Source organism: Rattus norvegicus, chromosome 8 (genome assembly GCF_021556685.1).
Source record: "Rattus norvegicus strain SHRSP/BbbUtx chromosome 8, alternate assembly SHRSP_T2T, whole genome shotgun sequence".
Lineage (NCBI taxonomy): Eukaryota > Metazoa > Chordata > Mammalia > Rodentia > Muridae > Rattus > Rattus norvegicus.
The window spans coordinates 100,599,096-100,614,932 of NC_141541.1; the positions used below are offsets into that span (position 1 = coordinate 100,599,096).

The window sequence follows — 15,837 nt, forward strand, 5'->3', positions numbered from 1 at the left end:
GGGTTCTTGTTTCCACTTTGTGGCATATGTGATAGTCTTATTCTTAGCCAAGCCTAGAGATGTGGGTCTATAAGCCCAGAACCATAGTAAACTGAAACAAGAAGGTGGTAAGTTCAAGGCCAAGCAAACATTTAGCAAAAGCCTGACTCAACATAAGAAACACAGACAAAGCTTGGATGAAGCAAATTTGTACAATGCTTGCCCTGCGCGGGTGAGAACACAAATTCCCTCCTCATAGCTCAAAAAAGGAAAAAAAAAATCAAAAACCTTTTATGCTGTAATTATGACGATTCTTGTTTTCTGTGTCTCAGAAAAATACTCATCATATCATTATATACCGGGGACACAGATTTTGTCTTATTTCGAACCAATGCATAAAATAATCGAAAGATTCTTCAGGAGGCAAATGCAATTGTCAGCATTGCCTTAAATGCCCATGTAGATAGTTTACCCAGATTTCCCAGTAGCAGGCTATCCACATCTTCAGAAAGCAGGCTGGGGATTAGCATCAACGCGTCCTGATTAGGTAGAAGGGCAGTATGCATTCTGTTCTGTTTGCTGAGCAAACAGATTGTCTTAGAAACTGCTGTGTGGATCCCAGATCTAATCCAGATGTTTATGATAAGAATATGTTCTGGCTGAGCCCCAAGACTCTAACTTGTAGGTGTCAGCCATCTTCACTTCAGAGTAACTTCCAGGGACTTAGGTAGCAACAGGAAGTAAGCCACATGAAGTAGCCAACTTCTTTGCTGCCATCTTGCTCCGTCACATCAGTGCAAATGGTTGTAAATGCACCAAAACCTGACTGTAGCCCCTTGAGTCAGTTCTCCTGCTTCAGCCCCTGAGTTCTGAGAGCCTTCTTTTATTTATCCTCAATAGCCCTTTGCTAGGACAGAAACTATGAAGACAATTAAAGATCTTTCTGAGCTGTAGTAATTTTTCTAAACCTTGTTGAGGCTGAGAGGCATGAATTTTGTCAGAAGTCTTCTATTTATCAATTGAGGGTTCTAAGTATTAACCTTTGCACGTCTCAATGTGGAATCATCGATGCCCATAGTGCATGATCAATACATTGAATATATATTCCATTTCTATATTGTAACTACTCTGTCGATACAGTGAGTGAGGATCACTGTAATCATTCCTTTGTAGAGAATATGAAACAGGTATTAATTCCCTCCTGTTTTCAAGAAGTTAAGTGTTTAACAGTTTCCACAGGGCTGGAGAGTTGGCTTAGTGGTTAAGAGCACTGGCTGCCCTTGCAGAGGACTGGGGTATGACTCATAGCATCCACATTGTGGCTCACACTGGTCTCTAAGGCCAACTCAGGGGATCCAATGCCCTCTTCTGAGTGTCAGAGGCACCATGCATGTACATGGTAAGCATGTATATATGTCTGTAGTAAAAAAAACCCATATACATAAAATGATATCAATGATATAAAATGAAGGAGCCAGAGAATGTGGTTCAGAGCATGGCCCGGTTCAGTCCAGGGTAGACACGATAGAAAATAGAATTTAATAAATGATGACTTGGGATTATCAGCAGGAAATTGATTAACCACATGGAGGCCCAGCTATTTCACTCTTTAAGACATTTTAAAATATAAGAATGTGTGTGTGTGTGTGTGTGTGTGTGTGTGTGTGTGTGTGTGTGTGTGTGTGTGTGTGTTTTCAGGAACCCAAAACTTTGGGGCAGGAAGCAAGAACTTGTGACTGGGGCTTATTTAATAATTTTAATACCAAAAAAGACTACAAAATGATAATGAAAAAATTTGCTTCATAATTTTTACATTCTTTGGTTAATCAACTGTATTTTCTAGGAGCTTCTATGGAGCTAAATTGTAAAATTTCAATCTCTAACCTTAAGAAAATGCAGGTGATTATCCGTTACTTTTGTAATGGACAAAACTGCATAGGAATATACGAGATTAAAACTCTTGGCAAACAAGTGTACTAGAAAGAATAATTTGTCTTTAATTATATACCAGGATTTCTCAGCAGTGGCCTGATAATATTTACATTAAACAATTCTTTCCTGGAACCTATTGTCCTTTCTGGGTAATGTGTAATTACACCCCTTCACCCAAGGGACCACAGCACCTCCTCAGCTCAAGCAGATAAACAACAGTCCATATATTCCCAGTTCTCCCTCGGGGAGACAGAAAAAGCGATCTCTGTCCCCGGTCTTTCTGAAATTCTAGAATTGTGGTCTCTATTTGGGGTGCTTTGCTCAGAGCCTTCCTTTTGAGTGTTCTAGCAGCAAACATCAGGGGGTTTATGTCTTTCCTCTAGGACAGAGCTTGTTTTTGTCCCCACTCTCAGTTATTAGAGCTTACTTTCTGGCATATAAGAAGCTACAGCATCGTACAGATCTTGTATCTGTAGGATTTCTGGGATGAGAACTCAGTGTGTAGATCGTTGAGATACAGCGAACGAACTGCCACTGTCACTTATTTCATTTGCTTTTATTCCAGGACCACCAGAACATGCTGCTTACCCCATTCCTCAGGCTGACTACCAAGGGTCCCAGGGTCCCTATCCAGGACCGCAGGGTCCATATCCAGGGCCCCAGGGTCCCTATGCAGGGCCTCAAGGTCCCTATCCAGGGCCCCAGGGTCCCTATGCAGGGCCCCAAGGTCCCTATCCAGGGCCCCAACCTGGCTACCCAGTTCCACCAGGCAGTTATGCAGGTGGTGACCCAAGTGGCTTTCCTGTCCAACATCAGCCGGCGTATAATCACCCAGGTGGACCTGGGGGCACCCCATGGATGCAAGCACCACCTCCACCCCTGGACTGTCCGCCTGGGCTGGAATACTTAACGCAGGCAAGTATCAATGCCCGAACCACTCATGGGCAGAAAACGAAAACCAATAAACGAAAAACAAATGGGTGTTTCAAGTTTTTAGGGTGGAGTATCAGACCAAAAGTCCCAAAAAACTGAAATGAAATAACATTTCTATCAGAAGATAACTCTTGAGTCCTCTAGGTTAGGTTCACCTTTTAAGAAAAATATTAATGTGCAAAGTAATCATGGTTTTCCTAATTTTGAATCGACCTAGGCAGTAATAGTTGTTAACAGTATTTTCAATTCCGGTCCTTGATTGGTTCTTGTATTACCTCACTTAAGCACTATAGAAAATTCTCTGACATGCAGTGCAGGTATTATAAAATGTGTTTCTCAGAAGAAACAACTACTTTACAAAAAAGAATAATATGTATTTTTTCACAGTAGTGGGCCTGGCTTTCTAATCTGGCCTTTGGTACTAAACTCAGTGTTTTGCATATTGACCCCAATTCACGCCCTCAAAATATATCTTCTCTTTTTAGCACCAATAAAGCTCATATTTATGCTGTTGCTTTTATTGTTCGAATGATGCAGTTTTCTAAAATCCTACGAATAGAGGAAAAAGGCCAAGAATATACCGCACTATGTGGTAATGAGTGGCAGACTTTAACATTTATGAAGGGCATTAGGGGAACCAGGGACAGGAAATATATTCAATTTATGAACTCATAAACAAATAGGCTGCGATAACCACCCAGTGGTCAATCAGTCCAGCATCCTGGTGGATACTCTGCGGGAACTTAATTTTCCACATGGCACTCAAAAGTGTAGGGCAGGAAAAGTTTATGAGCAACTCTTTGATCATGAAATAACTTCAAAATAGGTTTTAATAAAATTAGCATCCTTTACATACCAGAAAAGGCTGTATCCGTATTACAATTCGTATCAGTCCCTCGTGATGTCTTTCAATCTTGCAGGACAAAAGCTTTAATGAATCAATTGAAGTATCGTGAATTCCTTGGGAAGCTTTTCTTCTAAGAGAGAATGTTGCTTTATACACAGATGAACTTGTTACACATTGATCTTATTTGACCAAAATGTTATCTTGGAGGAGATACTTTCCACAAATGCTTTGCAATTTTTTTTAAAAAAAAATATTATCTTTTAAATGAAAAACACATCAAATGTGAAAGGTTGGTAACGGATTTCCTCTTTTTGTCTGTAACAGATAGATCAGATTCTGGTTCATCAGCAGATTGAACTTCTGGAAGGTGTGTACGCATCGTGTTGACGGTATTTGTAGAAGCAGAAACAATTCATTCAGATAAAGGCCTGTCAGCTGCCCTTCCTACAGCGGTCTGTGAAAGGTTCAGCCAGGTCACAGATGTCTCTACTGCAGTGGCTCCCAACCTTCCTAAGCTGCCAGTCCTTTACTATAACTCCTCTTAGATTTATAGGCTTTAAGATACTGTAGCACTTGTGTTGGGGATTTAGCTCAGTGGTAGATCGCTTGGCAAGTGCAAGGCCCTGGGTTCCATCCTCAGCTCCTGGGGGGGAAAAAAAAGAAAAAAAAAGATACTGTAGCATTACATATAAATCATGAAATATGAGTAGTTCTAAAGTGCACTATTTTTAAACATTTAGTATTCTTTTAAAACAAGATGTCCTTAATTTACTTTTATTTTACAAAAATAATTTTTAATTTACTTTTTTATAGTATGTGTAGCACAAAGATAATGAAATTATTCAGGTTTTGCATTTTGGATGTCTATCAGTTCTTAGGGAGTTTCCCGTATTCAAATCTCAATATACAGGAAAGATAGACATCTAAAATTATTTTGGTGGTTTCAGATTTTATTTACTAATTTATTAGCAATCACAAGGAAACTTTGAGACCAAAACTGTTTTTAATTTTCATGAATAAAGGTCAAATTTCTGAGGTTAAGATATTAAAACAGCAATGGATTAAAAAATCAGCTGAGCGACAGCCAAGTGCTGAAAGGAGGGAAGTTCCCAGGAAAGCAGAGCTCAGACGGTCTCAGCCCCACCAGAGGCTTCACTGCAGAGAACATCTGCAGACGACCAGAAGGCCTGGCCTGCAGATGGCATGGGGCACTTTGAACTTCTGCAAATTTTAAATAATTCCTCATAATTTCATGCAGTCCTCTGATGAACCATAACTCTTGTGTCAGAGGGCTATGGACTAGATCTCCCATAGGGACTTCGTTCCTTCTTACCTGAATGTTCTTCCGCCTTTCCCACTGCCATTTCCCGAGTCCATATCATCTCTCCACTGCCCGTCTCCCCTTTCTACTGTTCCTCGTAGGCTCGGGCACACCATCCCCCTGCTACCTTAGGAGAGAATCACTATTCCTCACAAAGCAGTGAGGGTGATTTTTTTCCTGTATGTTTTCAGTCTTAACAGGCTTTGAAACAAATAACAAATATGAAATCAAGAACAGCCTTGGGCAGAGGGTTTACTTTGCGGTGGAAGATACGGACTGCTGCACTCGAAACTGCTGTGGGGCGTCTAGACCGTTCACCTTGAGGATCCTGGATAACATGGGCCGAGAAGTCATGACTCTGGAGAGACCCCTGAGATGCAGTAGCTGCTGCTTCCCCTGCTGCCTCCAGGAGGTCAGTGTGAAGTTCCCATAACAGCCAGGGGTTTCAATTATGGATTCAACCCGGACGACATGGCCACGGTTACATTAAATATCCACTCTTGCTCTTGTAGATAGAAATCCAGGCTCCTCCTGGGGTGCCAGTAGGTTATGTAATTCAGACCTGGCACCCATGTCTGCCAAAGTTCACTCTCCAAAATGAGAAGAGGCAGGACGTTCTAAAGGTCGTTGGTCCGTGTGTTGTGTGTAGCTGCTGTTCAGACATTGACTTTGAGGTAAGAAATATAATGACTACGACAGGATGCATTTTCCTGACATGAAAGGAATATATCCCAATAGGGTATTATTATTGCATTACCTAAAAAGTGTGAATGGATGTGTTCATCTGATTAATGATTACTCTGATTTAAGGTCAGTGTAGATAAAAAGCAGGGTTTGTAATGTGGGAAAAGGAGAAGGAAAGAATATTTTTAAAATTTCAGCTTAAAGTCTGTTTGGGTAAGGAGACAGCTCAGTTTACAAAGTGCTCACTGTACAGGTAAACTACATTTGAAACCCCAGCATCCATGAAAAAGCCTGGCACAGAAGCAAATGCCCATCTGTCTTCTAGTACTGGGGAAATGTGGAAAAAAGACTGCCAGGGAAAAAAAATGGGTCAGCAAGTGAGAGATCCTGTTTCAAAAATAAGACCTCAGCAGTAAAACAAAACAAAACAAAACAAAAAAAGCAAAACACTAAAGACTTTCAGTCCACACTAAGGCATGCTGAGATGCTCATCCATAAACACCTACACACCTACGATGCACACACAAGCAGAGTAACTTCTGGGTGTTTACCCTTTGTGTTGGGCGTTTTTAATTGACGAGTTACCAAACCACTGAAGTGGGCTTCCTTGGCTTGCTCTTGTTTTTTTCTCTTGTTCTGCATTACCAGCTCCCACTATGTTGAGGAAAGTATGCACTTTCAGTTTCTAGAGTGTTGACTAAAACCCCAGTGTATACTTTCACTAGAAGAGGTGGAACACAGACATTTATTTATATGACATCTTATTTATATGAATCCAAATGCAGACAGATTATTATATTTCATTAATGACAGTTTCACTGTGATTAGTTTGAAAGTCTCATCTTTTCCAGGATTTACTTTTCACAGCTTTCATTACCCATAGTAAACAATGGCTTGAAAATACGTAATAGAAGGTTCCAGACATAATACTTCATGGGATGTAAATTACGTCTCATTTCCAGTAGTATGGGCTAACCTCATCCTGCGTGGGTGTGAGTCATCTTCTTGCACACCCTTCACAATGTCTATCACGGGTGCCCTGTTATTAGGGGTCAGTCACGGAAGTGTGACCTTGTGCTCTCTCACTGCAGTGATCCAGCAGGGATCACGTACCCTAAAACAGTCACATGACCTGGGCAGCCTTTTTCTCAGTTCATCTCAGGACCGGTCACTGTTCAAACTCATTTCATAATGGGAAGGATCAGTAGACACTAAGATCTTTTGAAAGGTCTACCCATTCCTGAAACTTTCCTCATAGATTATCATACTTTTCTACCAATGTCTTTTAAAAAACATTTTAGTTTTCCTGATTTATAAAACAAGTGCCACATCAGGAATGTAACAGTGGTAAACCACTTGGCAATTTGCTCAGTACTGTTTGCATCTCCTGTCCTCTATAAGTCTTGACTCAAGTGGCCCTTGATGACCAACTGTAAAAGCTTAAATGACAGCTACTGCACCTAAGACATTCAGATATTTCAAGAGAGGATATGTTTTAGAGCACTTATCTTAACATCTGAAACAACTGTAAAGGTTCATGCCTTCAAACAAACAGCAACGTGTTCCCATTATGATCATTAGGTCAGTCAAGTTTTGGGGCATTGATGAAGCTCGTATAGATGGCTCTAACTTGGACCATGCAGTGACCTCCCATCCTAGGACTGGGACCACAGCATCTTGTTGTGTGATACTGCTCACTGGATGCATATACAGGCTAAGCCAGTTGGCCATGGTAAATACCCAAGTTCTCAGTCACACCCTAGACACCCAACCTAACCTGACCCTAAAGGAACAGAAAGCGTGCTGTGCCTAGCCTGGGTGTGGAATGCAAGGACTGCTCTATGAGCAGTAACCTAAGACTTTGTTTATGGTAGTGGTAGACCTCAGCACGTTGAAGTGCCATCCTCCTCCAGCCACATCAGTCGTGACTACCTCAAATGTCCCTTGTCTCCTTGGTGGATCCTGCCTGAGGCAAGGGCTTTGAAGGAGGCTATTCCCACCTTTGGTGACCTTTGCAGGTTTGGAGAGGATACACCTTCTCCTTGAACACAAGCCTATGTGTTCCTACCTTGGGGAACATCCACGTGCCCTCTACGGAGTGTCTAGCTTGGACCCATTCTGTTCTACTGTTCTACTACCTGGTTTTTCCTCTCACAGAGCCCCCTAAATCAGAATCTTTTCACATTGGCTTCACATGCCTCTCTTCTTGTATTCTTTATACCCTACTAATGTTATTCCTTAGTTTCCCATCCCTACCTCCTTTCTTCCCTGGCACCCTCCTCTGAAGCTTCCTGTTGTACTGGTCCACTAACTAGCTAGTCTCTAGGTCTTTCTGGGCTTTTGCATTTCAGGAAACCCCATGGGTGGCAGTGAGCCTCTGCTAAGCTTCTTGAAGAGTATTTGAACAGTAGTTGCATTTATCATTTTCCCAATGGTTCAAGACAATGTATCAGTAAAACATTTAATTTTTCTTCTATTAAATTTGTGTTGCATTGAGAGTCAGAATTTATATTATCTGTCTTAACAGGAGCCAGAGAACTTGAGTTTTGTTTGCACAGAATGAATAGCTCAATCTGCTGATGCTTACCACTTTATATAATTTAAGGCAAATATTTGTTTTCTCAAATTGTGACTCTGAAAGCTATGTTTGCCATTTAGATTTTGGAAATGTTTATGACTTTACTTTTGCTACGCAGCTCAAATCTCTAGATGAGGAATCCGTTGTTGGCAAAATTTCCAAGCAGTGGTCTGGTTTTGTGAGAGAGGCCTTCACGGATGCAGATAACTTCGGGATCCAGTTCCCGCTGGACCTGGATGTGAAGATGAAAGCTGTGATGCTTGGCGCTTGTTTCCTCATAGTGAGTCTGTCCGTCCCTGCTAATGTTCCAATCAGTGTCTTCATAGAGTCACTCTGAACCCATTCCCCAAATTGTGTGTTCCAAGATGATGCCCTGTGAAAGGAACAGCAATTTATATTAGTATGTACCATTCAACCAGATCTGAAATTCCATTTAACATGACACTCAGGACACAGTCTAGTACACTTGATTGCCAACACTGTGTATGCCCACAAGCCAAAAGAGGTTTTGTGACTTGGAGTGTTTCTAAGTCAGGAAATTGTTGTTCTGGCAGAAGTTGGCAGCTTTTTAGGCCACAGACCAGGTCATTAGAACTTTAGTTAACTTACTCATTTAAAATTAGGCAGAATTGTTGGAAGTCCAAGTTTACAAAGATAAATCCTGGTGACTCTGTGATAATTGGGTTGAAAGTTGGTAGCACTGGGATTGTTCAAATGATTAGCAAATGGGATAGAAGGGAAAGAGGAAAAACAGAGATCAAAGAAATACAATGTGTAAGTAAATTGCTGACCTGTTCAGAAGAGAATTGCTGACCCAGGTCCCTCTAGGTATAAATTATTTTGCAACTTACTTTCAATAAGTGTTCAACCTCTCCTCTAACTACCTTGCCCAGCTCTGGTGGTGGAAGAGAAAAGTTACTAGGAATTGGGGGAAGCAGACTTGTTCAGCAATAGTTCTTTGGGGTGGAGCTCAATTTTCTTTGGCAGCAGTTCAGTCTGTAGAAAACACCAAATACAACTCAGCAACTGCAGACCAGTGCTCTAGGCAGGCAAACACCAGGCACAAATCAGCAGCCGTAGTTCAATCCTAATGAAACTGCCCCAAGGTGATGCTGCAGAAATCTCAGGGCTGTTCTTGGGCAAGATTCTTATGATGGTGGCATTACCACAAGTTGAGCTCAACAAGGCTATATATAGCAAACTAATACATGCTGCAAGGATAGCGAGGTGGAACAAACCAAGCCAATGCTCAGTGCCTGTTTCCCACTGTCTGTGGGATTATATTTACACCCCTTTATTAAAGGTCCTTTCAAGTGCTTGCTATATCAAAACATCCTTTTACCTGTGTCTGCTTCAGCAAAACATCCTTTCACCTGTGTGCCCCAGCAAAATATCTTTTGACATAACTGACTTTCAAAACAGACCCGAAGTCAGCTTCCCTGTCAAGGTTGCCAACTGAGAAGGCTCCACCAGCCCCAAGTCGAAAGCTGAATCTGGAACTCCTGTAACTAGAAACATTAAATTACTAGAAAAAGGGCTAGCAAAAGTTCAGGAAGCAAGATTTCAAGGGACATGAGAAAAAAGGAGTATCCAGAGAATTTGTCAGGGGTTAATCTGACTGGTGCAGAACAGAAGGAAGGGATTTAATTGGTTGCTCTTAAAATGCAAAGAGAAAAGCAGAGCTTACATAGCTATGGCTTCCCGTTGTTCTTGGGGCACTTAGTTTTTATAAGTTCCCTTTGTATCTGGGATTTGCTCTCTGTTTTGTGGTCGAAAACTCTTTTCTTTCTTTCTTTTATTCAGGATTTCATGTTTTTTGAAAGAACTGGAAATGAGGAACAAAGGTCAGGAGTATGGTAGTAGTTTCCCAAGATTCCTCGGCTGTAAGGACTGCATGCCGATAGACGCTGAGAGGAGATCAAGGAATCAAAGGAACGCACCATGGCTTCTTTTCCTTTACTGAAATAACTTTATATCAATTAACCTGTGATGGCTGTAGGCCCTTTTGTACAATTGTGCTCTCAAATTAGAGTTTATTTTCTGTAACTCTGTCATGTATTTGTTTTTATACATTCTTAAGGTTGTCACTGTGAATTTGTGAAAAAAATATATGAATTTATCAACATAGAAATGATCTTGTCTATGAAAAGAGGCTTTGACTTAGTCTTTCATTCATTTTCATTTTTATGAAAACTTAAATATATTGTAATTTAATATAAAGCTACATATTAAATGTAATTTAATTTACATGAGAGAGTTGATGTTATTTTACAGATGCTACCCATTTAAAACCTTTAAAAAAGTCCCTGTCTCCTTTACCTTAGGATTAACTATTACTCAGTATAGTCGTTAATAAGAAACAGTAAATGTATTTCTTTTTTTCCCTTTTTTATTGGATTTTTTTCATCTACATTTCTAATGTTATCCCCTTTCCCAGTTTCCTGTCTATAAACCCCCTATCCCATCTCCCCTCCCACTTCTTCTGTGAGGGTGTTCCCCCCACCCATCCACCCATCCTTTCCTGCCTCCCCATCCTGACATTCCCCTGCACTGTGGGGTCTGGCCTTGGCAGGACCAAGGGCTTCTCCTCCCATTGGTGCCCAACAAGGCCATCCTTTGCTACACATGCAGCTGGAGCCATGGGTCTGTCCATGTGAATTCTTTGGATGATGGTTTAGTCCCTGGGAGCTCTGGTTGGTTGGTATTGTTGTTCTTATGGGGTTGCAAACCCCTTCAGCTTCTTCAATCCTTTCTCTAACTCCTCTAATGCAGATCCAGTTCTCAGTTCAATGGTTGGCTGTGAGCATCTGCCTCTGTAAGTAAATTCTGTATGTATTTTTTTCTCTCTTTAGAAAAATCAACGTAGTTAGGTAAACCTACTTCTAGACTCTACCAATATTTATAACATAATAATGTATTATAATATAATCTGATATATTATAATACAATAATACTATATACACATATTTTCATATGTGTATTTCATATAAACACATACAATTATTCCATCATGAAATGTTTAGCTTCTATATTCTAAACTTCTAGAATAATTGGTCAGGCATTTTGTCAGTGATTGTTATCAGAAATTTTATAGGGTAGTTCTTTTGAAGGATTTTCAGTTTTTTCATAACTTAGTCTGGAGACATACCTGGCAAATCAGGAAATTCACTATGGCTGAGAATTGTTTAAAGTGATGGTTCTTTCAAGACAACTGCTAGATCAGATAAGTTTTAGTTTATGGAGGTTGATCTGTTAAAGGTGCCTTTTGTGCAACAATAAAGAGGCTATGGTAAAAGGGTGTGGGGTTCAGTCCTTGAGAGGCTAATCCCTTGCCTCTTGAGAAACCAAAATTTATTTTGCAGAATCTCTCTTTTCTTAGACCAGTTGCCCCCGAGTAATCCAGAACACCAACATAGGATCACTAGTGGATAAACAAAAATCTAAAGTTAGTATTCCTAAGATTGCTGTGAAATCCAGAGTCTTCAAAAGGGTCTGCTTTTTACTTGACAGGAAAAGGATCACTTCCCTCATTCACCAACTTTGGTCATCTAGTTCCTGATTAACCCAAAGAAACCATGGAATGATCAAAGTCCCCTTCAGCTCCTAGCTGTCAGGACTACTTTGTCCCTGAGCCCTGCTCTAACTCTCAGACTGTGCTGACTCACAAGCCTTGTCCTCAAAATTCCTAAGGTTCATTCTCCCGTTTGCTGTTCCATTTTTTTCTAGATACAAACCTGGCAGTTTGATTCCCCATTAAACCCCTCTACCTGCAAAGTGTGCTCTTGCCTGCAGTTTTCTCCATCTCTGGGGGTTGAAGGTAGAACCCAGGGCCTTCTGGAGAGATGGGTAAATTCAGCTGCATCCTTGGCTACGCTTTCATTTTTAAATGGACTATAGTCTTGTTAAGTCCAAATGTACTACACTGAGATCACCACTCACAGACGCAATTGGCAGGACTGTTGATATTTCTAGAGAACAAGAAGCCTGCATGCAGAGGTCAGCCACTTAAAAAAAAAAAGTTGACCCCAGACAGACATGCAGGCCTTTTTCTAGGAGAATTTTAGCTAGGGTTTGGTCATCTAAAGCTTCATTGGTGGGTGCTGGGGATGTTAAATGGATTGTTTTTTGCTTGACTTGTGTCCAGGTGGTCAGTGGATTGCATTCCTGTGTCCTGAATGTAAAACCACAAGATGAGATGGCCAAGTCGTATAAGGCTGATGGCACAGATATTTCCCCATGCCTGTGGCTCTCTCCAGGATGTTCTTTGGATGGGGTATTTATGGCCTTGTTACTTTTGAAGTCAGGCCTGGTTCTAAAATGGAGTGTATGCGGACCTGCCAGTTCAGAACACACACTCTCCTTCCTTACATACTAACGCCTGTACCCTGTACCATTGTTACAGACTACTGTTTTCATTCAGGGGTGTTGATGGGGTCCATTTTCTATGCCAGCTCGAATTACCCAAGATGCAATGCCCAAACCACATGAAACTCAAGAAGGATAACTAAAATGTGCATGTTTCACTCCTTCTAAAAGGGGGAATAAAAATACCCATAGGAGGGGATAGGGAGGCAAAGTTTAGAACAGAGACTAAAGGAACGGCCATTCAGAGCCTGTCCCACATGTGGCCCATAGATATACAGCTACCAAAACTAGATAAGATGGATGAAGATAAGAAGTACATACTGACAGGAACCAGATATAGATCTCTCCTGAGAGACACAGCCAGAACATGTCAAATACATAGGCAAATGCTAGCAGCAAACCACTAAACTGAGAATTGGACCCCCGTTGGAGGAATTAGAGAAAGAACTGAAAGAGCTGAAGGGGCTTGCAACCCCATATGAACAACAATGCCAACCAACCAGAGCTTCCAGGGACTAAGCCACTACCCAAAGACCATACATGGACTGACCCTGGGCTCCAACCTCATAGGTAGCAATGAATATCCTAGTAAGAGCACCAGTGGAAGGGGAAGCCCTTGGTCCTGCCAAGGTTGGAGCCCCAGTGTAGGAGATTGTATGTGTGTGTGTGTGTGTGTGTGTGTGTGGCGGGAGGAGGCAGTAAGGGGGAATGGATGGGGAGGGGAACATCCATATAGAAGGGGAGGGGGAGGGGTTAGGGGCCTGATGGACAGGAAACTAGGAAAGGGAATAACATTTGAAATGTAAATAAGAAATACCCAATTTAAAAAAAAATGGAAAGAAAGAAAGAAAGAAAGAAAGAAAGAAAGAAAGAAAGAACGAACTAAATGGCAGGAAAAAAATTTCAAGAATGACAGGTAGAAAAAGGAAAAAAAAAATCAAGCACAAGCAAGCAGCCATTTGAAGAGAGGCTTTTATTGGGTACATGGGAAATAGGTTTGGACCAGACTCAAAGAGGAAAGAAAAGACCCTCTAAAAGCAGGAGGGGAAGAGGACCCTCAAGCTGAAATCCACTCTTCTCTCAAGAGCTTGTTTGTGTTGTTTGTTTTCCCCTGAAGAGTCTTCCTTCCCTAATTTAAGGTTTATCGGTTTGAAGAAAGACGGGATGGTTGATTGGCTCACAACTGCTGTGTGAACATGGCTTGACCTGACCTAGTAAACTTATTGAGCAAGGGTGAGAGTTCTGGGGGGGGGGGGGGGGGGCTAAGGATAGGAGAAACCCTCCTTGAGGCCCTTGTTTTAGGCTAATGGGTTTTTACCTCTGATCAAGGGTGAGGGAGAAGCTATTAATTATGTAGCCATGGCTCACCCTGCCCTGAGTCCCCTTTGTCTGCCTGAGGAACTCTAACTAGGAGTCCCTCTCTAGAATTTTTATCTGTTGAGAATTTTTAAAAAAAAAATCTGTAATCATTTTGTGGGGAGCAGTGAAGGGAGACAGGAGAAACAGCTCAGCTTTGTGTGAAAGAAAAATGAGCTCAGGAAAGGAAGGCCTCTGATGACTAACAATTATAAAGTTTAGACTCACTGTGGTTGAGAGATCAAAAAAGCATTGTAAAGGGGAGAGCCCAGAGTGTACCACACAGACAGACAGAGCTGGACCAGGTGAGGAGAGAGGAAGGGGAGGGAAAAGCAGTAGAAGGGAGAAAAAAAGAGGACCTGCCAACTAAGGATGAGGAAGCCTGGGATGAGAGACGAGCCAAGAGGATAAAGGATACACCAAAAAAAAAAAAAAGGCAAAACAAAATGTCCAGGTAACCTAAATGACTGGATTATATAGGGAAGAGCAGCCCAGTCCATAGGCTGGAGAATTTAGGGTGCCAGACCAGATATGGCAGCCACAGCCACACCCTTTAATAAGTAGGGATTGAAGTAGAGAGAGCCTCTGGCAAAGAGCATTCACTTTCATATGTTTATGGAACCTCAGCCCTTTGTCCCAGGTTTGAGACCCAACATGAGACTATTTCCAGCTTTTGTAATCAAGCTTGCATACTCCAGTTCAATGACTAGGACATCTTCATATATGTTAAAATTAGACTCTGCCTCCAGGTAGACAAAATACATGTAATCGCATGAGCTTGGCTTGATAGGACTAGATGGTGCATCTGGGGAGCCCCGCTCCGTTGCGGTTCTGATGCCATGAGTATCTGGTGGCAGTATTTAATAAAGCCTCTTATTACAACTTATCCGTGGACGTGGTGAATCCCTGAGTGACCCCAGATCCAGAACAGCCACGGGCAGACTCCACTTCAGAGAGGCCTACTCACCGGAATGTGAACAGTTGTCCCATGATTATGACAAAAAGCACCGTAAGGAAAATAATGTTAGTAGTCACGCCGGTTCCTGCTGGTACTCTGTATGAGACGTTAGGCAATCGAGGTCTATCGGAATATATACTCTGATTCTCCCAACCCCAAACAAAACAAAACAACGAAACAAAACAAACAGCAAATCCAAAATAGAGAAGGAAGGAAAAACATCCCCAAGTCTCCTTTGGAATCAGTGTCGTCAGTATCTGAGGAATGCGGTGGAGGGCGGAGAAAAGGAAATGCCAGTAAGTGTTCCCTTGGTGTTCTAGAACTCTGCACAGACCAGATAGATCCTTTCTACTGATAGCCTCTGCCAGGAGCAGGTAAATACTCCAAAAGGACGACTGGGTTTCAACTTGGTTACAGGAGCGTATCTTTCAAGTCAGGAAGAGGAAACCACTAAACTCAGGAAACAAAACCTAAAAGTTTCCTTGGTGACTGCCGCAGTCAAGGTGCTTTTCTCCCTGACTTAAGCAGACGGTAGCACCAGTGCCTTTCTTAGGAGTCTGAAGAGCTGAGTTGCAGCTGGTGCCAGGATTCTAGGAACTCAACTCACTTGGAGCCGCTTAAGGTAAGCCTGCTGTCCTAGTCCCTCTCAAGAGGATCCTTGGCCTTGGCGGGACCCAGAACATTCGCGATCCCTGGGAAGAGGATTGTGAGGATGGAGATTTGAGCTGGAAGTTAGGAAAGGTGACCTAGGCGCCTGGCAAGTGGATATGGACACAGGGACAAGGGAAGGACTTCTGCCTGGAGAGGTAATATGCAATTCTGTCAGGTTTGTCTGTGGGCAGGTAGGAGTTAAGGGTTACTTTTGCGCATATGTTAACAAGGAG

General features: G+C 41.9%; 2 protein-coding genes and 1 long non-coding RNA gene across 21 annotated transcripts in view; 2 read left to right on the top strand and 1 right to left on the bottom strand.

The window, feature by feature from the left end:
* The window catches only part of Plscr1 (phospholipid scramblase 1), a 20,532-nt gene extending 9,870 nt beyond the window's left edge, over positions 1–10,662 (top strand). For 2 of the 4 annotated variants that reach the window (XM_087560196.1, XM_087560195.1), the window contains 6 exons: positions 2,477–2,826; positions 4,016–4,058; positions 5,204–5,424; positions 5,525–5,686; positions 8,393–8,554; positions 10,078–10,521. In XM_087560196.1, coding sequence (XP_087416322.1) covers positions 2,477–2,826; positions 4,016–4,058; positions 5,204–5,424; positions 5,525–5,686; positions 8,393–8,554; positions 10,078–10,134 — 995 coding nt within the window. In that variant the 3' untranslated portion in view covers positions 10,135–10,521. 4 annotated transcript variants of the gene reach the window in all.
* Positions 8,132–15,212, bottom strand: LOC102550510 (uncharacterized). The gene is given in 2 exon segments (NR_186860.1): positions 8,132–8,647; positions 14,963–15,212. It is a non-coding gene; the product is annotated as an uncharacterized LOC102550510 (long non-coding RNA).
* Positions 15,213–15,263: 51 nt separating this feature from the next.
* Positions 15,264–15,837, top strand: part of Plscr2 (phospholipid scramblase 2) — a 29,961-nt gene continuing 29,387 nt past the window's right edge. For 6 of the 16 annotated variants that reach the window (XM_087562264.1, XM_087562270.1, XM_087562273.1 and 3 more), the window contains exon 1: positions 15,282–15,575. The gene's annotated coding sequence lies outside the window, so the exon portion shown is untranslated. 16 annotated transcript variants of the gene reach the window in all.